Source organism: Epinephelus lanceolatus, chromosome 20 (assembly GCF_041903045.1).
Source record: "Epinephelus lanceolatus isolate andai-2023 chromosome 20, ASM4190304v1, whole genome shotgun sequence".
NCBI lineage: Eukaryota > Metazoa > Chordata > Actinopteri > Perciformes > Serranidae > Epinephelus > Epinephelus lanceolatus.
This window is the reverse complement of record NC_135753.1, coordinates 25,878,614-25,901,221: the sequence shown is the minus strand read 5'-3', so window position 1 is coordinate 25,901,221 and position 22,608 is coordinate 25,878,614. Positions and strand designations below refer to the sequence as shown.

Below are 22,608 nucleotides of genomic sequence, written 5' to 3'. Positions count from 1 at the left end.
CTGTTTCCAACAAGTTATGCTGACAGGGTTGGTGCCAATGGCATTTTCGGAACCCATCAGCTGTATTCGGCGGACGGCGATACAGCCTCTGGGGGTAGACCCCCGATTTTTTGGCATTCCGGTTTGATTTGGGTGGGGGAGGCAAATTTCCGTTTCCAACTTCCGTTTATATATAAGTAAATATGCTGAACCATTGCGATGGATTCAGAGTTTGCAGTGATGCCAATTATGTTCCGCCTTGTTAGTTCACCGGATGGACCGTTTAACCTGGCAACAACTGCAGCCAGCTCAAATGTGATTGGTCAATATCACGCAGACTACAAACAAACAGCCTACAACTGGAAACCAGGGCTCTTCCACTCTTCTTCCAGAGGCAAGATCTCCGGGGTTTGCCTACAGACTCTACATTGACTAAATGTAGAGTCTGTATATAGAGACTAGTACCAATGGTTGCCTAAGATGAGTGCTTCCCAACTGGTCCAACCAGTCTGAATGGACCGCAAGTGACTCGCAATCATGTCACAGAGCTTTTATTTTGAAGTGTTTTCTGCTGTAGTGTGAGGGACTAATGGACAGCTATTTGACAGAGACAGCAAACTAGCTCATCAACATGGCCAAACACAAGTATGATGCTGAAGAGATTAAACCATGTGGACCTCGAACTAGTCACTAAGGAGAAATCTGGATCCCATGACTGGACCAGCTGGGAACCACTGCCTTAGATTGTAAAGTTTCACAAGATACCCCAACTTTTGCGTAAGCTTAAAAAAATGAGCATGGCAAAACCTCTTAAAGACAGTAATGTCTGCCTCCAATTATTTGGGGAGCCAGTGGGAGGGCAAGTAATTGTACCAGGGGGTGCATGGCCCTCCTATGGGGCGCCACTGCTCAACCGCACACCAGTCACTGTTGATTTTTAGTCATAAATTATGGATATACAGGATAATGTGTACTTTTTTCTGAATAAAAAAAATCTGGAATATCAGTTGTGCAACAATGAGTGCTGCACATTAACACAGATATCTGAACGATTTTTCCTCTGTCCAGTTTTATAACTCTTATCAAGGCATGATGATTGCTTCATCTCTTTACATCTCTTTTTTTCCTTGTTTACCTCGCCTCTGTGCCGATCAACCCTGTTTTATCTATCCAGGGCCCATGCATGCAATTTAATATTTGCATAACTGTCACCTTGAAGAGAACATATTCTCCACTCTCTCAAACCTTCCCTCTCTTGACTTGCCAAGGTGGGCTGGGTCTAATCTGCCATGCAAATCCAGTGCTTTTTTTCTCCTCTCTCTGCCCTGGGAGCAGAGAACAGCTGTTTCCTGGAGGCAGTCGATGCTTTGAAATAAATGGCTTTTTTAGACTGTAGGAATGGTTACGGCTGTTCCAGGACCCACGCTCCAGGAACTATGCTGCAACCAGCCCACTCATTTCTATGATGAATGGCAAATACAGGAAGTGAGATCTATGGAAGTGACCACATGCTTTGCCTCCAGTGTAAGGGGTCATCGATATGGCTCTGTGGCATGACGTCATATCGCAACTTCTTTGGTCAATCACATGAAAAGTTTCACTTGATGATCTCTTTCTAAATTAGTTGTGCAGGCCCGTGGGAGTGCAGGGTGCTGGACAGCTCAACACTGAAGTTGGTTAGTGTATCAAGGTTCGTGATAATCTTACATCACTGACAGCAATCAGGCACACTTATAACTATCACACGCACACACACACTCAGAGAGAGATGCGTGCGTATAGAGCCAGGAGGCAAGACGGGGGTTGAACATTTTTTTAACATATGACAACGTGGGAGGAGTTCCCTCAGTCACTCAGTCAGTTTTTACAAGCTGTTGCATGCAGCTCCCTCCACAACGCGTGGGTGAAAGCAGAAGGAAGATGAGAGGAGAAGGAAGGTGGGAACTGCAGCTGCCTAACCGGGAATGAAGGCGCAAGAATGCCCTGTGAGACGGTGTGGAGGCTCCGCCACATTTACGCACACAAGAAGAAGTGATTTACTGTGAGGACATCGGAAGAGGAAGAATCGGATCTTGGTGTTAAGAGGCTTTATATTGGCCGAGAAAGAAAAAGTTTGCCTCAGAAGTTGCCTTCATCAAGCAGCAGAGATGAGATTGAACTTTTCTACAAGTTGGATAGTCCGAGGCTGGATAACATGCGTCCTCGTCACCTTTTACGCACAGGTAAAAACACACTTCTGGTACTGAAAAGAAGGTTTTAATTTCTGTGATGACAGAATTAGGGAGTGCATCTAATAGTTAAAAGACTTGGTAAGTACTTTAATGTAAACTCTGTCTCCTGTGCACCATTTTTAAGGGCTGTCATGTTTTATTCGAATGAGCAGCGATGCAAAATAAGCGTATAACAACAGTGGTGTTTTTATTTTTCGTGAGCAGATACACAAGGAGGTATGTAACAGTTAACCAGAATATGTGTCATCACTTTAGATGATTTCTGTGAACTAGTCAGAGGGAGAAGGAGGGGGGCGAGGGTTGAATTTTTACGCCCGGACACTGACTGGAAACAGTTGTGTTTGGGTCGAGTCCACCTCCCCTGTTCTGACCGCAAAAACGCCGCTGGCAACTGGATCCTCTGCTCCCTTTACCAAGCATTCTCTCCGGGTCCAGAGGGAACCGGTGCTGGCCAAATGGCTCATCAGGAACCTCATTAGGTCTGCCAGAGGAGAGGTTTCCAAAGTGAGGAGCAGAGTCCAACAGGGGTCATGCAGAGAACCAGAAGGGTAGCCACCACCACTAAAATACTCTAGGGTTTGACAGTGTGTTTATATTATGTTTCACTGTCACTATCTTCATATGCAGTTAATGCAAACCATCGGTTTTTGTTGCCTACTGACTTTCTCAGTATCTTGACATTATAATAGCTGTAATGTCTCAGCTGATGCTCTGCCACAGTTTTATTTGAGGAAAAAAGTGAATGGCCCATGACAAGTTGTCCATGTTGTTGTTTAGTCCAAGGATTTAACTCCGTCCAGGTGGAGGAGTTTATGAGATGTGGTTGTAGTGGTGGGACTGCCGGGCACCAGTGATCTCTCACTGCCTGTTTGCCTGTGTTACCGTAAGCCAGCATGGTTATGCCTTTGACTGGAACAGACGCTTGTTCTTGCCTGCTTTTCTTCCCTGCTTCACCAAAATATGTTGCAAGAGATAATGCTCAGGGAGGGCACCACCACCACCACCGCGTCTTGTCCATGCTGAGTTCCACAGAAGTAATGATGAAAGATGGTGTCAAATGCAATTTGATCAAGTAGTGGCAACAAGAGTTGCAATGCCTGGAAGTCGAGTCAGCGTGTGGAGAGGAAGGAAATATTTCTCATTTATGTTTGAAGGTGACACTGCAAACCTTTGGCTTTGGTTTGTTCTCACCATGGTCTTGCCATTACTGACTCACAGTATCCCCAAAAGAAATCCCCTTCATTTCTTGGTTTTCAACCGCTTCATCCAATCCATTCCAAATTAATTTCAAACTGTCTGTGTGACATTGAGCAACACAAGATTACTTCAAGATGTGGAGAGCTTTAAAGTCAATACATCATGAATAAGCCGAGCTTTGGTAGATTAATTTGCCTGTCTGGCGGCATGACTCCTGTACTTTTTAATAGCCGGCTCCTGTAGCCATCCCTGCATTCATTCAGCTGACCATCTTTCTGTCATTCAGTCATCCATCAGCACCCTCTCACTGCCTCTCCTGACTCCCTACATCTGATATTCAACCAACAATCCTTCTTAATTTTAATCATTTTCTTTATTGCATGCTTTTTTCATCCATCCATCCATCCATCCATCCATCCAGTAACCAGTGTTATGTCTACCTCAGGTTGAGCAATACCTGCACATTGCCTCAGGCCTGCAGAGCCAAACATGATTTAACTACACAGACAACAGAGACATTCAATTGATAAATAAAGCGTACAGTCTTGTGTAACAATAGAGCTTTGTTTGAAGGTAGTAGGAGGAATTAAAATTGTTTAAGGACCTTTTAGTACGTCTCTAACACACCCCGATTAAGATCCGTCGAGTTCAGTCCAAAACAGTTAGCAAAGATTATGGCTGTCAAGGGACTTGTTTTCCAACTTTTTGCAGTTATCTGTTCTTCTGCGGTTGTTGAGTTCCTTGAGGGTTTCACTGCTCTTCTTTTGTTTTAAGCCACTCTTTCCTGCTGCAGTTCTAAAAGTGTCATTTCATGTGCACCAGATGATTTTCCCCCTTTAAAAGCCCTCAGTGCCTGTCACTTGACGCCCAGTTTTATTGACTGGGTAGCAAGAAAATCACAAAATGTTTTTTAAGATAAGACAAAGCAAACTGTGTTGGATTATTCCTTGAGCAATAATCCACTAAGTCTTTTAGGTGCTCATATGGTTCAGGTTTTGAGGGGCTTGTTTTGCGGGAGGATTCAAGAATCCTGATTTCAGCAGGTGGCACTTCAAAGGTTTGTTTTTATGACTTATAAAGAATTAATCACAGGCACACACATTGTACAAAGATTCAATTGTGCATTATGCTTTTACAACACCTTATTGTGGATAAGGTGATACTGGATAAAGTCATGCTGTGCTTCTCTTGGCATGGTGCCAATGGCTGCAGTGGCCGTTATGCAAATTCTCTGGTGCTCTGACAGCAAATGGAATGCACTCTGCATCACACTGTTTGATAACACAACTGGTAAAGAATTATTTAAAAGATAAACACAGGAAGAAAGAGACTATAAAAAGGGTAGTAAAAAGGGTATCACCGGGGCAACAGGACACAATTAGCTGAAACTGTCTTTATATTCTGAAAGAAATACACGAGACGGATAGTCTGTGAAATAAAATTATGACCCTCCTCCCCTCCTACAGCTTCTAATGGCATTTGCTAGAAAGACACCACAGTCAGCAAGAACCAGTCATAGCCAAGGAGTCTCTAACCAGTCAGTCATGTCAGTCACTCCATGAATTGTGGTCAGACTGTCAAACTAGTCAGCACTGATCAAAAAGTATCAAGATTCGGTTGCTGCATTGCCTATTTCTCACCTCAGATGTTTTCAGAAACATATTTTAGTGTACTGTTTAGCTGTAGAATGTCGGTCGGGCTGGTGGGCGGAGCTTGGTACTCAATTTAACTGTATGCTACACTGTGGCTGGGCCACAAACTATCTCATTTTACAGCTAAACAGTGCACTAAAACATATTTCTGAAAACATTTAAGGCCAGAAATATGTAATGCAGTCACAGAATCTTGATTCATATTTGATCAGCCCTGCCTAGTTCAACAGTTGACACGCCGTGATTGATATGATTGACAGCTGCATTCAAGGCCATACACATGCCGTGTCTTTAACCACCTGGAACATGCAAGGTCAGGCTTTGGGTGCTACTTTTGTGCCTTTTTTGTGCCAGCTCTCAAGAGTGCGGCAGCAGGTTGCGTCTGAGGTTGCTAAGCAACTTTAAAAAGTACCTTATCAGAACCTATTTACCTGAAATCCTTAGTGCAGAGCTGATCTTCTTCCAGGTACTGTTTATAAGTGTGTTGGCACAGCTGTATCGCCCTGAAAAATAGGCACTCAGGAACACATGTGCACCACCCCATTATCGCTTTGGTGTTTTAGAGAGCCTGCCGCGCGTCTACATTGAAACCAATGAATTTGAGGGCACAAAAAATGCGGCATGTGTACGGCCCCTTAGAGACTCTTTGACTCTGAAGTGCTGCCAGGCAATAGATCATCAGTCTCATTTTAGTGCTGTGTGAATATAATGAAAGTTTCAGTACATTTTTTTTTTTTTTTAGAAAAGTTACCAACTGTACCTTTAATGTCCCCCACTCCATCCATCTACATGACTATTTCTCCTTTTCACTCACCCATCTCTTTCTTTTCTCACACACACTCAAACATAAGCGTATATTTGAATCCATTAGAGCAGATAAAGTTAGCTTTGAGGTTGGACGTTCTATCTTGACCGTCATGATAGCCTATAATCATATAGGGTGGATAAGCTCTTTTCCTCTTACATATATACTTAGTGAGTCAAAGCTACTGCCATGCATAACTGAGACCCAATGTTTAGATGTGGCGGTAGCAAAAATACAATTCCCAGCATACTTTTGGCTTCCTGTGCACCCTGGCCCAGCTGTACAGATTGACCACCACTGGCTTTTGTCTCTCCACATCTCTATCTACCTATCCATCTACACAAACATGAACCTTTTGCTAGCATGGGAACCTTCCCCGCTCCTGTCACATCAGTCTGCTGCAGCACATGGTCCTCATTAGCGCTGCGGTCCGAGCTATAGGCGCTGTGCATCATTATCCCCCTGGTTAGAGTCTAAAACAAAGCCTGGCTGATGTGTGAGAAGCTTGGTGGAGGTAATTAAAAGCGTGCCAGCTTCATGTTGTGCTGTTGTAGCTTGAGGACGGACAGACATGCACTGAGACTAAACAGAGTTTAACATGGAGGTGTGAGAAAGAGAGGGGAAGAAATAACAAGGGAGAGGGTGTGGAAGACGAGTTATATCACATTATTTTTGATCCAAACTGATGTTACTGTGTAAGATTTTAACATGAAACTATGAAAGTTATTTTAGAAAGGCTGACATTTGAGTTACAGACAGATGCAGTGTGAGAAAGAAAAGTTAATATGATGACAGAGACTCATGAATGTCGCCTATGGGGTGAGCAGGAGGATTGGCTTGTCAGATTTCACTAAACTGGATGATTGCAGCACCAGCAGTTTTTTAACTGTACAAATTACAGTGTGAATGATTGAACCGGTGTATAATTTCATGGGAAAAAGAAGCCTTCAGAAGGGCTGAATGAGAAAAAGAAGGAGGCTGGTCCGAGGTCAGAGTGCAGTCAGGCCTATAGGTTGTATTTTTCTACATTTATATATAGACGCTGTGGCTTTGGCGTAGTTTCTGTCATAACAGCCAGATTCTCTAATTCAGCAATGTGGCACAACCTCCAGCCACCCTCATTTTGGCTGGAGGTTGTGTACGGTGGGTGAGAGCGTACACGGCTTACCTTTGTGTTCCCACTTATTGTTTAAAACATGCACAGATGTTTCACTGTTTACTTACACGCTGCTTGGAACAAGAGTTCTAGTGCTTCATGCTAAAGCTATGACTTACAGGGTTGAATGAGAGAAAAAGACTTACGATTATAGCAAGTTAGAGTGGAAGACTTAAAGGAATGAACTCACTTCAAGATTTCTTCTTATCCTCAACATTACTTAAAGGTCCAGTGTGTCGGATTTAGGGAGATATATTGGCAGAAATGGAATATAATATAATAAGTATGTTTTTTTGGTGTATAATCACCTGAAAATAAGAATACGAAATTGCCAAGTTGCATTGCCATGTTTCTACAGTAGCCCAGAACAGACAAACCAAACACTGGCTCTAGACCGGGCTATTTGCATTTTTGCATCGGCCACCACAGTTAGCAACCCCTCTGTGATTAGCATCATTGTAAAAACCCAGATTCTTTTTTTTACATGAAACTGTTTTACTCAGAGTTTCTCCAGTTTAAATCACCTGGTCTATGTCTTTTCAAGAGGAAGAGACCTCTTCATTTAATTTGGCCCCTGCTAAAAACCTCCTGAAGTTCTGGATCTTAAGTTATCAGAGAATAAAGTGAGAATACGTCGGCCTGTCTCCACCATACTGAACAGCAGCAGAGAAACACTGGTTTGTAGTGTGAAATGGCTTTAGTCAGTGTTTTCCCTGGTTTGTGTACGCACAAAACGAGGCCCGAAAGAGTTTGCCACTTCCCAGCGCAAAAGTTGCAATCTATAAAAATAGTCTTGACCCATGCTTACGAACATTTTGGATACGGGAAATTGGTGATGCAGACAGTGAGGTGGAGGCGTGATTGTAGATGTTGTCAAATACTTTTTGGCGCATTTGGCTTTTGTTCATGTGTACCTTTTTAGTATGGATCTTACGCACTGTTTGTTTCTGAGAGGAAGAGACCTCTGTGGATGATTTCGCTCCTGGTTAAAACCTCCTAAACAAAGAACACTGAAAGATTCCAAGGTTCAGCTGGTTGCAACTTGCAGTCCTCACCACTAGATGCCACTAAATCCCCCCAAATCATGCACACTGTTCCTTTAAAACATGCACAGATGTTTCACTGTCAGCTTGGCACTCCCTGCTAATGCTATAGCTTACAGTTTGAAATCATAGAAGACGGATTAGAAGTAGCAAGTCACAATAGAAGACTTTTAGGAATGAACTTACTCATAAAATGTTTTATTATCACCATTTACTTAACGGGCAATTTGATCAGTCCTGCCAAGAACATGGTAATTTTGTTTTAAGAGCTCACTACTGGTGATCAGGAGAATATCTGCAGCCAAGTGTTTATTAATTCCCAGCCAACTGGAGGTGATTGCATTTAGTTCCAGTTGGTTCTCCTTATGCAACTGGTTGCCATTGGTTTGCTGGTTTGGAGGCCGTGCAGTGCTGTGGTCAGGTGCTTCTGAGAGTGTGGAAAGAATTCCTGGGCATGTCTTGGAAACGTTTTAACCATCGTCTTCCTCTCATTACTCACCGCCATCTCAAAATATAAAGTGTGGATGTGGAAGATGGACTGAAGCAGCAGGAGGATTGCCATAGGAGAGCGTGGCATGGAAAATCAGATATTATTTGGTGACCTATCGAAAGACTGATAGTTCTCAAGTTTTTTATTGACATAGTTTATAAAATAACGGAAAAGTAAATTTGTGTCTTTATATTTTTTAGAATGTGATCTCCAAATCTCTCCAGTGTGATGAGACACATTATTTAAAGGGCTCCAGATGCTGCAAGAAGTGTAAACCAGGTAATGCAAACACACACACACACACACACACTGAACAACAAAGTAGAACACAAGAAAATACTGCTAAGTGAGCACTTTACGTATCTCAGTGTATTCTCAATGGAAGCACTGCAGCATAAAAATAAAAATAGATTTCCGATGGATCCTGAATCAAAAGAGGAAGGATGTTTAAAAACGGAACATTTCGGCTCATAATAGCTTGGACATGCACATGTGTTCTCACAACCACACACACACACACACACACACACACACACATTTAGTTTTTGTCGACATTTGATCCACTTCAAGTGCCCACTTATTTAAAAAAGGAAAAGGGCTCTAATTTTGTCAATTTCCTTCGTCTTTTCTCTCCTTCCATTAGGTTTTTAGTGGTTACTGTGATTATGTACGGGTTGTTAACTCCATCTGTCTTTCTTCCTCCCACTGTGTCTTTCTCTCTTTCTCTTTCTCTTTTTTTGTTTTGGTTAGGCTTCCGTGTTTTTGACGACTGCACTGATTCCCACGAGACTAAATGTGTCAAATGTAGCCGTGGTGAATACCAGCCTGGGTGGACTGACAAGTCACGCTGTCTTCAGCAGAAGTTCTGTGACCCAGGTCAGTACCTGCAGCTTGAACAAGGACTTTGAAATCCTATAAAAAAAACGTTTAGAAGGTTTGGCAGCTTATGCTTAATAATACAATAATTTTACAATACAGATGTTGAAATTCCAAATTTTTGTGTCCAAATATTTTGTAGACCCCTTTACTTGCACTGGAGAACAAATCCAACACCTTTAAATATCCTCCTGAGATCCTGTGTCCTCACATGAGGACATCACATTTTGGGTTTACTTATACTAAATTCTGCTTAACTTAAACCTGTTGTCCTCGTTCGTGGACACTTTTTATTCCATCTAGTGGTAGTAAGAGCACATTACACTAATCCATGTACAAACACAATGGCAGCCATCTCTGCCAAGTCAGTCTGCAGCCAATCCCGACACAAAAGTGGACAAGGTCCAAAACCTGATCACATTTTATGGTTGGAACTTGTTTATTTATGATAAATAATGTTTGTAGTTTGATATGGCAACACATTTGACCAATTTTAGCAACATATAAGACGCTGTTAATTAGGAAGTACTCGTTTGAAGAGATCGGGACTTTATTGTCATCTCATTTGAGGACATTGGGACTCTATTATCGTCTTGTTTGAGGACAGTGGGACTTAAATGTCGCTGCCTATGTTTAGTTTTTTATACTTAAATAGGTAGGAGAAATTAAAAATGCAAACTAAACCAAAGTTCAGGCCTCTGGAGGATAATAAGGTATCCTTTACAACAACCAGAAGGTTAAGGCAATGATTCTGAACAGTCTCCATAAAAGTTAAGATGAAGAGTTTAATAAAGTATTTTTTGTGGTGCTTCTGTGTTCATTTTGGGATTCTCTGTGTGTTATTTTGATGTACGCCAGAAAAGTGTCTCCTGGGCTGAAAACGTAGATTGCACCAAAATTTGTGTCATTATCAGAATCATCTCTAATTCTTTGTAACAAAGCCAACTCCAAACTCTGCACATGCAGCAACACAGAGACAGATCAGCTTGTTCATTCCTTTCGAGGATTTGGACCTACCATTGCACTAAAATAAGTTTCCTCTTTGACTGCCAGGTAAGGGTTTTATGGACAGGCCTGAAAACTATGAAGCAGAGGAGCCGTGTCGCTGCCGTCCTGGCTACCAATGCTCCCTCATCAACTGCGAGTACTGTGAGAGGATACCCAACTGCAGTGCTGGGTATGGACTCGAGGAGGACCTTGGTAAGACACCCTGACACAAAACACACCTCAAACAAGCACAGCAAAGTGTCACTTGAATATAAACTATAATGTTATAATGTCATTAATTCCAGAGTCTACTAATGGAAGAAAGACATGTGTCGCATGTAAGAAAGGCTTCTTCTCTGCTGACAACACTGCTGAACAATGCAAGCAATGGACAAAGTAAGTGTTCCTACACACACATAAACACACTCACACACACACACAATTTGTAGCCTGGAATCTTTGGATGTTGTGAAGGGAAAATGCAGTTGGGTAGTTGTCGTCCGCCTCACCACCAGCCAGCTGTAAGTGAGTAATACTCACACCACTTCCTCTGGAACCCTGGACCAGACACCAGCTTCCACTGTCGGACAGATCCATAATGATAATGACAATTGAGAGAACGGAAGAGAGAATTAAGTTTTTCTCTCCATCTGTTCTCTCTTTCTGTCCTTCGTCATTGCAGATCCAATCGTACAAGCTGGCAGGTTGGCTTGAAAATGTAGAGGGAAAGAGAAAAACATATGGCATGACCAGTTTTACCATTATTCCTCTTCACTCTGTGGTTTTGTGATTTCATCCTCTCTTCTAGTTGTAAAGCTGAGGGCAGGAGTGAGACACAGCCAGGCAGCGCTCAGGCTGATGCAGTGTGTGGACCACAAGTGTCTGGTAAGACATGGACACATTCATTGTCACCATGCAGAGTTAATTTAATGCAGAAGTCAAAATAAAAATACAGTTTCCTCGGGCAAATATAATTTCTGCTACCTAGAAGTGAAAATGTCACAGTAAATGTAGAAAAAAAATATGAAAAGTGTTGGATTTATCGTATCTTTGACAGATATCTATGACTTTTTGTATCTTCGGCAAATGTTTATGTCTGACAGCAGATTAAGAGTTGAAAAGCGAGCTCTGAACTCCTCTTTCTTGCAGGTGCAGCACCCTCCTGGGTTATAGTTTCAGTGCTGTCAGTCATCACTGTTCTGTGTCTACTCATCCTGCTCCTGTTCTGCTACAAGGACAAACTCAAATTGCTCTCCGGTAGGTTAAAGTCTACATTAATCTTGAAGTTCTCCTCAAGCTATGATGTTTCATTATTGTTCCTTACATGACTTTATGATTCCAAGGTGCCATACATTGTGGACATTGATTTAAAACAGACTGCACTGATGCAGTTAGGTGGTGCATGCTGGACAAGGCTGTCTGATCACATGACGAATACGTTGTGGCACGAAAAATAAAAATCTTTCTGTAGATTTTACTTGCTATATAAACTGGATCCACCAGCCTCTTTGCAGAACATCTTCACCATTTAGATTAAGGACAATTGATTTCCGCTCCTACATTTTATTCAGTATTAAGGTGCAATATGTTGTTTCTTTGTCTAGTAAATCTGCGATCCTGTGTCCAGAATCTGAAGAGGACGAGGATACAACAGGTAAAGCAATGAAAATGCACCAAAACCAAAGTTATTTACGGCACCCTATTTAAACTGCTCTGACCTGCCTACTGTTGCTGCTTCCTCTGCAAGCCGCTTTGCAACCCGCCTCCACCCCAGCTCCTCCTTTTCATGCTGTGTCTGACTTATCAGTGTCATCTTTCTTTGTCATTGATGCTACTCTCTTCTGTTCCTGGGGGGGTCTTTGGTGCTGCTCTCTCCACCTTAGGCTTTCCATGTAGGCGCATGGAAGGGCAGGGAGGTTTGCTCTCTCCGCCTTAGGCTTTCCATGTAGGCGCATGGAAGGGCAGGGAGGTTTGCTCTCTCCACCTTAGGCTTTCCTTGTAGGCACATGGAAAGGCGGAGAGGCCCCAGAACAGATCCTTACCGCCAAATTTAAAACTGCAAATGGAAATAAAGTTTTCTTTGACTAAAGTATTCCTGACTGAAATAACAGTTATTTACAATCAGAGGCGGAGAAGGTGCCTTCTTGGGCTCCAGTCTCAAATGTTATTTTAAATGCACAGAATCTTTTAGGTTTTTAAAATCTTTTAAACTTTGTGTCATTCTGATAATAATATATACCTATAGTCTAGTGTATTGAAGACCACATTAACTTCCTTGATTTGCAACCCAGATTATTATAGCACAGGTTTAAACGAAGCAGATTTGTCAGCTAAGCATTCTGTGAACTGTACTCCAGCATAGTGAAACAAAAAAAGGTTTCAAGAAAAGTAATGCTGCTTTATTCTCACCTTACCTCCATTATGTATCTTAGAAAATAGTAGGGATGGCAGAGGAGATACGTGCACACCAATGCAACTGGGATAGACAGCCTCATTAAGGTTCACAGGCTGAGATCATTACAAAAAAAGTCAATTTATTTAGACCATCTGTGTTCAAGGTGCAAAAAATCATAAAAAGTGAATAAAAACAGCAGCAAACGTTTCAGTCCCTGACTATCATCAGTGCTACTGACATGAGTGCTCCACAGAACAGATATAGACACAGACAGACTACTACCATGTGTGGTGAATCAGTCAGCTGGTACCACTAATCAGATGACATCATCTCTGAGAGGCTGCCTGACTATCGAATCACAAAGACCTGTCCTATAAGTATTGTACTATACACAGCATCCTTAAACACCAATGTATGATAGCAGAACATATACAGATGCACAAAGAACACAACTATACTATACATGCTGCTACATGCAGATGTCTATAAAAAGCGGGACAAATTAAATGTTTCATTCAGGCTCAAAGACCCATCTACATTAGACAATTTTTGCTTCGTTCAGTCTTCCTCAACATTTTCTGTGTGCGATGGTTTACACAGTTAGATACAAAATACGATGTAGGCTCTACAGGATGATTTTTTTCATGTTTTTCCCAAATGATGTACAGATTTTTACGCATTCTAAAAATAGCGCATATAGCCACCACAAATGGGAAAAAACCTCCCTGGGAGAGCATGCCTCTGGACTCTCCTACGTTTGTGCTGAGCTCTAATTGTTTACAACGTCTGTCTCCCTCCCTGTTTACAATGCTCCTTTCTTTTTCTGTTGTTCCAGGAGACGCTGGCCCCTCTTTACCACAGTGCAGCGGGAGGAGGCCCTGGAGGCCCCAAATGTACACCATGTGAGACAACCAAACTCATTTGCCAAGCACCCCACAGCCCTGCTGATGAGCTCCCATGCACCTTCCCCACCTCTGGTCCCGATGTCAAGGTGTCACTACCCTTCACGGGGGAAATGACAGAGAAAGAAGGGACGAAGGGGAAGACGATGATGGAGGACCAGAGCAAAGGGTCTGGAGAACCTCAGGAGGTGTCAGAGGAAGACGAAGTTGTGAGTGCATCGCCCCTTTTGGCAGGCTCTTGCGTGTGTGTCATTCCCGTCCGCGAGCCGTTGGAAGTAGGGGAGAATGAGGACTGTAGCCAGGCTGTCAGCCCCGGGACTCCAGGGACCTGCTCATGTGGAGGGCTGGATGGAGATGAGAGTGGGAAAGAGGAGAAAAGTGAGAGTGTAAGGGCAGACAGTGGTGGAGAAAAGGGTGATGGAAATCAAGAAAAGATGGTTTTATCCAAGTGCGAGACGGGTGTTGCATCTCTTGTCTCCCTCTCTCCTCCACTCCTCCACACCTCCTCTGTAATCCCTCCATCCAGTCCACTCACTGAACTCTGCCTGCCGTTGTCTCAGGTGAGCCCAGAGTTCAAATCTCACTTGACTGACAGGTCGCTGGGAAAACAGGAGGAATTATACAGACTGGCAAGCACAGACTCCACCTCAACAGAGAACAGTACGACCTCTGCAGTGACCTCGGTCAGTCCCTTGATGACTTCCTCATCTGTTGGAGATCTCTACCTGGACAAGCCCCCAGAAGCCTCGAGCCTGGAGCAAGGCCAGGGACTTTCCTGGGGGGATAGCAGGAGAAACAAGCTCTCTTCTGGGGAGTCGGAACTGGAGTGCTCACCTGAGAGTCTCCATAGTCAGCTGGCTGAACCAACTCTTACCTCAGGTAGGTGAAAGAAAAAGATAACTGATTGCCTCAAAGACACGTGGCCCTGCATTGCACCAAAAATGCAACTAAGGCAGTCAGTTTTTGTTAGAAGAAAACAAAAAAAAACAGATGAATGAATGACTGAATAATAGGAATGACAAAAATAAAAACACAATGAGATAATGATTTAAAATGATAATAAGGAGGTCAAAATGATGAGGTGCTAAATAAGAATAATGACTTTATCTCAATAAAAGTCATTAAAAGTCAGGATTTTTAGATATAAATCTTGCTCCCTCATAATTTTAACCTTCTTTTATATTCTTAGTAACTCATATTTTTAGTTTAGTACACAAAATTAGGAGTACTTACTGTCTTACTCAGGGTTTTCCCTGGGTGTTTTTGAGACCAAGGTGGCAAAGGCCTGTGGCGGGGGGCATCTTGACAGCTGTACTTTTAGATACGATCCCCCCTCTATTAAATATGAAAGGAGGCCCCCACATGCTTGAGCTTTACACTGCTGACTTGTATAATCAGAACAGACATGTCCTGTGATTTTCAGCCTTCAATGATTATATTTACCCTTTACAGCAGGCACATCCTGACAGCTGAGAATATTACTGTCAGGTATTGTCCCCCCTCTATTAAATATGAAAGGAGGCTGAAAATCACAGGACATGTCTGTTCTGATGATACAAGTCAGCGGTGTTTCTCTTCTATAATACACATTCTACATCTCAGAGGTAACGTCTTTCCACATACGGGCTTCCTTCGCCTTTCAAACGGGGCAGAGCTCCCCGTAGGAAACAGTGGGAGAGACACAGCCTGAGGGGGAACCGGGATCTGACACAACACCGGAAGGAGAAGCAGGTCCATGGGGCTGTGCACCGGATGAAAAAACAAATGCGTTGCACCGAATGTGTGCTGCTGCGGCGTCGCTTTGGGTTGTGAGCGTGCGTCTACATTGAAAGCAATGGGTTTGTGCGTGCAAAAGACGCTACATCTGAACACCCCCCATGCACACACTTATTTTTGCTTAATCTTGACTTGGAAAGTTGATTTTGTAATTCTGATTTAGTATCTCATTATTTTTTACCATTTATGTTTTTCTTTTTCTTTTTTCAATCAAATGATGTTTTTTTTTGTTTGATTTTTGTTTTATTTTGTATAGCGGAAATTGGCTTCCATACATCTATGTGTGAATTCCCAGCTAATCCATACTGGGGTGTCACACGATGACCCATGTGACTGGACGGTTCTCCTTAGTTGAAGGTCCGCACAGTTTAATGTCTTAAGCATCATAGTTGCGTTTCGCCATGTCGTTGAGCGAGTTTGCTGTCTCTGTGAAGTAGCTGTCCGTTAGTCAGTCACTCTACAGCAGGAAACAGCACTTCAGAATAAAAGCTCTGTGTGGGAAATTCACTGTATTCCAAAATAAAGTGTGTTTTTCACAAACCTGACAGGTTAGCGAGTCAATTGCGGTCCACTCCATTGGACCTGCGACCCACCAGTTGGAAACCACTGGCCTAGAAGTAATACAGGAAGAAAAGTATTGCGTGAGAACACAAAAAGAAACTAGCCATGAACCTTGGAGCAGCTCTGCAGTATCGCCATTTGTGTTTTTATTTTATTATTACCAAACTTTTCAACCAGTCTTTTTTCATGGCAGCAATGGGCCTCCATACATCTGTGTACAGATTCCCAGAAGGTCAGGCTGTTTTAGAGTCTCTAGGGGCAACACAAAGATGCTATGGCACTGAATATTTCCTGGATATTTTTGCTCCGACCACTCAACATTGTCAGTGAAACCTGAATGCACAGTGGTTGTGTGCTTTGAGGATAACGGCTCATTACAAAGACTGTGGGACCACAGTTGTGTTTGCCAGGTGGACTCTGTGTTCTCTGTTTGTGTAGGCAGTCACCACTGTATTGCCACAGGGTCATACCCATACATGAGTTGATATACTACACAGCAGCGTTCTGTTCCCGCAGAATAGGTGGAACTAGCGACCAAGAACAACACAATGAAATTCATGTCGGTTTAAATGGAAAGTTTTACTGTCACATGGTTGAACTTGTATTGTTCTCACAGAGACCTTTACTCACTGCCAAAGAGAAAAATCTCCGGGAAACGTATTTATGTTTTGTGCCTTGAACACCAAGTGGTTATGGTTAGTTATAAAAGCAGTATTATCAGAACAGTCTGATCGGGACAGTGGTTAGCTCAAACTGGGGTATTATTAGGTGAACAATCTCAACACAACCTACAACAGAGGATTGGTTTCAGCTAAAGAATAAGAAATGTGCAACCGCTTCCAAGAAATATGTTTTATTAAAGCCAGTAGTGATAGTTGGACCCCAAATTTCAGGGGGACCACACAGGCAGCAGGAATTAGATATGCGAGTGTTCGATGAGCGAGTGAACCACCAGAACCACACTTTAACATACAGTGTTGTGTGTGTGTCAGTGTGAACTGTGCCATCTACAAAGCTCCTGTTTACCCAGAGTTCCATAGGGTTGCGCAAAGTGACCACAGCTTTAATTTAAGCAAGATGTGCGCAGCTTGAGTAATACTTTTATAACCCTGCCCACCCAACAAAACACACACTCGCACACACACACATATACACACAAACTGAAAGAGTTTTTTGACTCTCACTGATGACTGGCTTCTTTAATTAAGCTGTGGCTGGCCTGAAATGAACACCATTTCCCATCATGCAGTAATAACAGGTGATTAAATGGACTTCCCGCATGTGCCTTTAAAAAGTCAAGCCAGGGTCATGCATGCACACCTGAAATGTTTCTATTTTTTTCTATTTGTGTGCACACAGAAGCCGTGCAGTACACAACATGTTATATCTGCAGCTACACTGGAGCAGTTCTGGGGCCTAAATGAGGTTATTCAAGGACACCTCAACAGTAGTAATGACCCATATTTATTTTACTGGTAGAGAAATGAAGCTGGCAGCTATCCAGGTAAAATGAGCAAGATTTTGGGGAGAGCTGTGTACATTTGTGGTTTTCTTTGAGATCGAACAGGAGAGAGGTTTCTACAAGAGTTCAACTTAAGACTTTCATTTAAAAAAAAAAAATAAGTCAGTCAGCTCTATTGCTGCAATTGTTGGGCATCCAGAAAAATCAGCTTGGTATTAAGAAAGGATAAACACAAGAACCGAAGCAGATTCCATGGAGCTTTGTTTTCAGAGCTGCGGTGAAATGACATATTTTCGAGCTAGACCTCTCAGACTGGTATTCCGGGAAAGGCTCTCTCTATGGGGAACACAGAGACACACTTTCTGTGAGTGTGTGATTGTGTTTGTCCGCCGCCGTTGCAACTTTACAGGGCTGTGTGTGCTTTGCAGTGTGTGTGTGTGTGTGCGTGGGGGTGTAGATGTGTCTGCTAGAGCCTGTTTGCTTACATTTACTGCGATTATGTGTGTGTGTGCGTGCACGAGACGAGGCATGAGCCGTGAGTCATGGAGGGTCTGCTTGTTCTGTCGGCTGGAAACTCAGACAGGAGGCTGGATAAAATAGGAACCAGAGGCTTAATGTGGTGGAAGATGGCTTACAAAACAAAAACAGACTGTTTATTTCCTAATTCACCTGGTTGGCTGGAATCTGTACATGAACGGCGCATGGATCAGCAGATTAATGCAAGTTGGTACAAATGATCTCGCAGCAGGTTTAGATTTATAAAACAATGTCGAGATAAATCATTGAAAGTTCATTGCCGGAGAAACATGCGACAGAACCAGAGGCAAATAAAGGTTAGCGAGAGTTGAACAGCACTTTTTTTTTTTTTTTTTTGTTGCATTTATTCAGCCGTGTCTGTAAAACCCTAAAACCTTGACAAATGACTTGTTTTCAGAGGTCTTGAGTTTCTCACGCGAAAAAGTGCTGGACACTCTGAAACAAATAAGGCAGAAAGGATATGATATGGCGGTCTATGTAGCTGCGGCCTCCCTGTGGTCGTCCTGCATGGTCATTACACCCACTGTCCATTTGTCATCCGAGGTTAGCCAAGATGTAGTCCCTTCCTCACTGACATCATGATTAGGGGAGGCTCTATCTGCCTGTGTGTCGGGGGGGAATTTGAAGGCAGTGTCTTACACAACCGTACCATATATATACATACAGTGTTGCTACACATTTCCCAATAGCGCTTGTGGATTTCTTCACCAGTTAGAGTGGGAGGTGTTGTGTCATGAAGCTTTTGTCACACTAGCTCTCTTGTGGCCAAAAGTGTAGGTATTTTACGTTTTAAAAAATATATGTATCAGCCAAATGCTAGGCGTAAATAAATCCCATTTCTTTTACTACTCACGTGTCCACTGAGTACGCGGGGCCCTTATGAGAGGAGGGCCCATAAAGATACCAGAATAGCCCATTTTACACTGCCAGATTTTCCGCGAATGTTGGGCCATTTTGCCGGCACGCTGCGAGCATTTAGACACACAAAGCCAGATTGGCGAGTTGATCCAAGGTGCCCAATTTTCCGCCTCGTAGGGTAGTCATATTGGTGGAACCCTTTTAGTTTAAACAGACCGAGGCGGCCTTCCGCAATGGGAGGGGCTGTTGATGACGCCACACGTGCGACCCACTGGCGGTGGATAAGCAGGAAACAGCTGATAGCAGGAATTAGCGAGCAGCTAGTAGCAAGAGGGAAACGCAAACCTGACAGACACTGTAAAAATGAGCAACTGGGGAGACAAGGAATTGTGCGTCCTCCTTGTCCTCGCCAACGAAGAGGCCATTAACCGTCAGATGACGGGGACGGTGAAGAACGGGCCGATTTACGAGAGAATTGCAGAAGGACTGACCAGCTGCGGCTTCCCTCCCTCGTCACACGCTGAGCTACATGTTTTGTTACTTGCTCACGCCCCCCATTGCCCCGAAAAAGGCACATTCTGTATAAACAAAAGTAGGTAGGCGGCATTTTGCTGCACTCCCCGATTTTGTTTATATACTGCCAATGCTGAAAAAAGACTGATTGGGCTTTCCTGCAGATTTGTACAATTCCTGTTTAAAAAGGGCTAATGATTGGCTGTGGATGCAGGGAGGAGTTTTGTGCTATGCCCCTGCTTGTGCCTACATCTTTCTGTGTCTTCTACTTCTCACAATCTCTTCTTTTCCTCCCTCCCACATTCTTCCATCCAGGTCAGGTGTCTGGGAACAACAACACCACCTTCATCTCCAGCGGACAGGTGATGAACTTCAGCGGGGACGTCATCGTCGTCTACGTCAGCCAGACGTCGCTCGGCAGCGACGGCACGGGCCAGGACGATGCCTTCGGGAGCCCCGTCCAGGAAGAGGCCAATGAAACGGCCCCGTTTTTCCAGAGCAGCCTGAGGTCGCAAGGGGACTGCATTTCGCAAAGCACCTTGCAAGACGAGACACTGCCAGTGCAAGAAGTGATGGAGGAGTGGCCGCCCGGGAAGTGAAAAGTGACCGGCGGCTGTTTGTTTGTCAGGACAGTGATCATCTCTGTAGCCAGCAGACATTGCAAAAATGACTTCTGATCATTTCTGTTGGTTACTTTATTTTATATATCAAAGCTCCCAGTTATATTATAAAAATAAGTTAATTATAAAACACCATTTGTCTGCCATACCAGCTTTCTGTACAAGAACAAGGACAGGGAGGCTTTCAGAGAGCAACTCTTAGGGGTGTGAAGCTATTGATCAATCCCTACATCATTTGCTTGGAATGTAAACTTCTATAACTTGTCTATTTTCACACATTAGTCACTGAATCTTGCTTCAGGCATCTCCAAAGTGCCCTTTTTCATTTTCCATTGGAAGACTGCATGCTCTTTCAAACGGAAACTCCCTCCAGTCCAGACAATGATGGGGAATTTTGTAGGGAATTGGATGTGGAACTGCAGTTCAGACTGGAAGAACGTCATGTCTTTATTGTTGAATGGAAATTTCAGCTGGGTCTTGCTACAGGAGAGTTAGTACATTTTTTCATGCCATTCAAAAGCCCAGGTTAAAATCCGGAGACTCCTCCTGTTTTTAACTGTTCTAAATTTGACATTTGGATGATTTCAAGAGTTTCCTTGCATAACAAAATATCCACCATGTGGAAATGATTGTGTTTGCTCTCACAAAATCATGCCATGAAAGTAAATATTTGAACGGCAGAAAATTCAATCGACAAGCTACATTAAGATCTGGGATTTCACTGAGTGAATTTTTGTCTTTCTGTTTTTTTGTTTTGTTTTGGTTTGCAGGGTTTAACAAAAGCTAATTTACAGTAAAGAGACACATCCAGTTTTGGTACGACGCTTGTTTATCCCATATGTAGACTTTTTTTTATTCTCTTCTCATTGCACCAGAAGTGCAGTTTGTGTGTAAGAAAAAAATGCTATGCATTTGATAAGCTATTTTATTAATGGTTTGTTTTGTTTCATTATGTTTAAATGTACAAGCCTTAATGAAGAAAAGTAAAAATGTCAGCCTGTTTATATTTTAATTAATTTCACAAAGTAGATTGTATATGTAATATTTCAGAGGATGCATATGTGATCAATGTTTGTATATATTTCAAAAGAAGCATTTGTGGAACAAGAATGAATACTCTCTTTGTCCTGTCATTTGATGTGAGCTGAATGTGTTAAGTGGAGCCATTAACAGCAGGCACAACACACACTGTAGGCGTCGCAACTTCACCATATGTCTCGCAATAATTATGTACATATCAATCCAACCTATTGCAATGAATAACTGAAAGAATATTTTGATTGAAATTAAATATGTTTTGCATCTAATCCTCCCAGGGATGGCTGCTATCCTACATTCTGTGGTTTCTCTCTGTCAACTTTCCTATTCTGGGATCGACAAATTACAATGAGCGAGCCATTTATCTCCTCAAGATGATCTATAATCTTCATGAAGCAACGCTAATTACACATGTGGTGAGGCCTTCTCTGTCTTTGTCCCCGTGTTGACAGACAGACAGACAGGCAGCCTTTCATCAGGCCCGTGGATGGCGAGCAGCTGTGAGGAAAAACGCATCGAGCAGTCAGACCAGCTAGCGTCACAGAGAGACCACATGAGAGGAGCTGGCAGCACTCTTTTAGGCCTGGTTTGGGTCAGCAGGAGTATGTTTATATATGTGTGTGCGTGTGTGTAAGTGCGCATCTTGTCTCGGCTTATTTTATGGTTGTTTGGAAAAACAGGAAGTTATGACTAGCTTTCACATGGTTTACATGAGACCTGGCTGCCTGGATAACACAGAACCTGACTGTAGATCTAAATGATTTCAGCTTTTTTTTTTTTCAGCCTTCCATGTGTGAGAAAACAGTCCCTCATTTGAGTGGAGAGATGTCCACAACCTACTGCATGCTGCTACAGTCTGACCCCTGGTGGCAGCTGTGTGGTAGGACAACAGAAGGACAAGTAATCTCAAAGAAATATGAAGATTCTGATTTTAAAAAGTAGTGCATGGCTCGGTTTGTCACATTTTTATAAGCAGGTCCTACATTGACTAGATCTCGTCTGTAGTCTCATTAACACATGAATACAACCATTTTTTCCCTTCCTCCTTTGCTTTTGATCGAGCTGCTTTAACGACTGAACTTCCCCAGTGTGGGATTAGCGAAGATGATCTTATCTTCACCACCACCACACACACTTTTTAAACGCTAATGAAATAAAAGAAGTAGAGGATCCCTAAGAAGCAGAGGGGAAACCCACTTTTGAGTAATGCTTCAGGTTTAGCACTGACACTGCAGCACTTTCAAGGATCAACTGACTGTCATGTTCACCCCAATCAGCAATTAGGATAACAGTCTCACCGAAAGCCAGGTGATAACTCCAACCTTCCTGCGGAAAGCACCAGAAAATCCACAGTGATGAAATGCTGAAATTACAGTCGGCTCACCTGTGGATCCAGGTTTTTAGTTTCACCTGCAGTGAGGATTAGTTCTGTTTCTGCAATGTTAATTTTTTTTCAGCAGATGCAGTTTCTTGTTACTTCACAGGTTTTGCACGCAGGACATATGAGGAGCTCACAAATACGGTGAATTG

The 22,608-nt window shown here is 42.9% G+C and overlaps 1 protein-coding gene across 1 annotated transcript; it reads left to right on the top strand.

Annotated features, from left to right (window-relative positions):
- Positions 1-1,855: 1,855 nt before the first annotated feature.
- On the top strand, positions 1,856-21,373 carry tnfrsf11a (tumor necrosis factor receptor superfamily, member 11a, NFKB activator). Its single transcript, XM_033638376.2, has 10 exons — positions 1,856-2,201; positions 8,754-8,832; positions 9,304-9,429; positions 10,483-10,629; positions 10,722-10,812; positions 11,225-11,301; positions 11,566-11,673; positions 12,021-12,070; positions 13,647-14,592; positions 19,736-21,373. Exons 1-10 carry the CDS (start codon positions 2,127-2,129, stop codon positions 20,017-20,019), a joined length of 1,983 nt encoding a protein of 660 aa, XP_033494267.1. The 5' UTR covers positions 1,856-2,126; the 3' UTR covers positions 20,020-21,373.
- Positions 21,374-22,608: the final 1,235 nt, after the last annotated feature.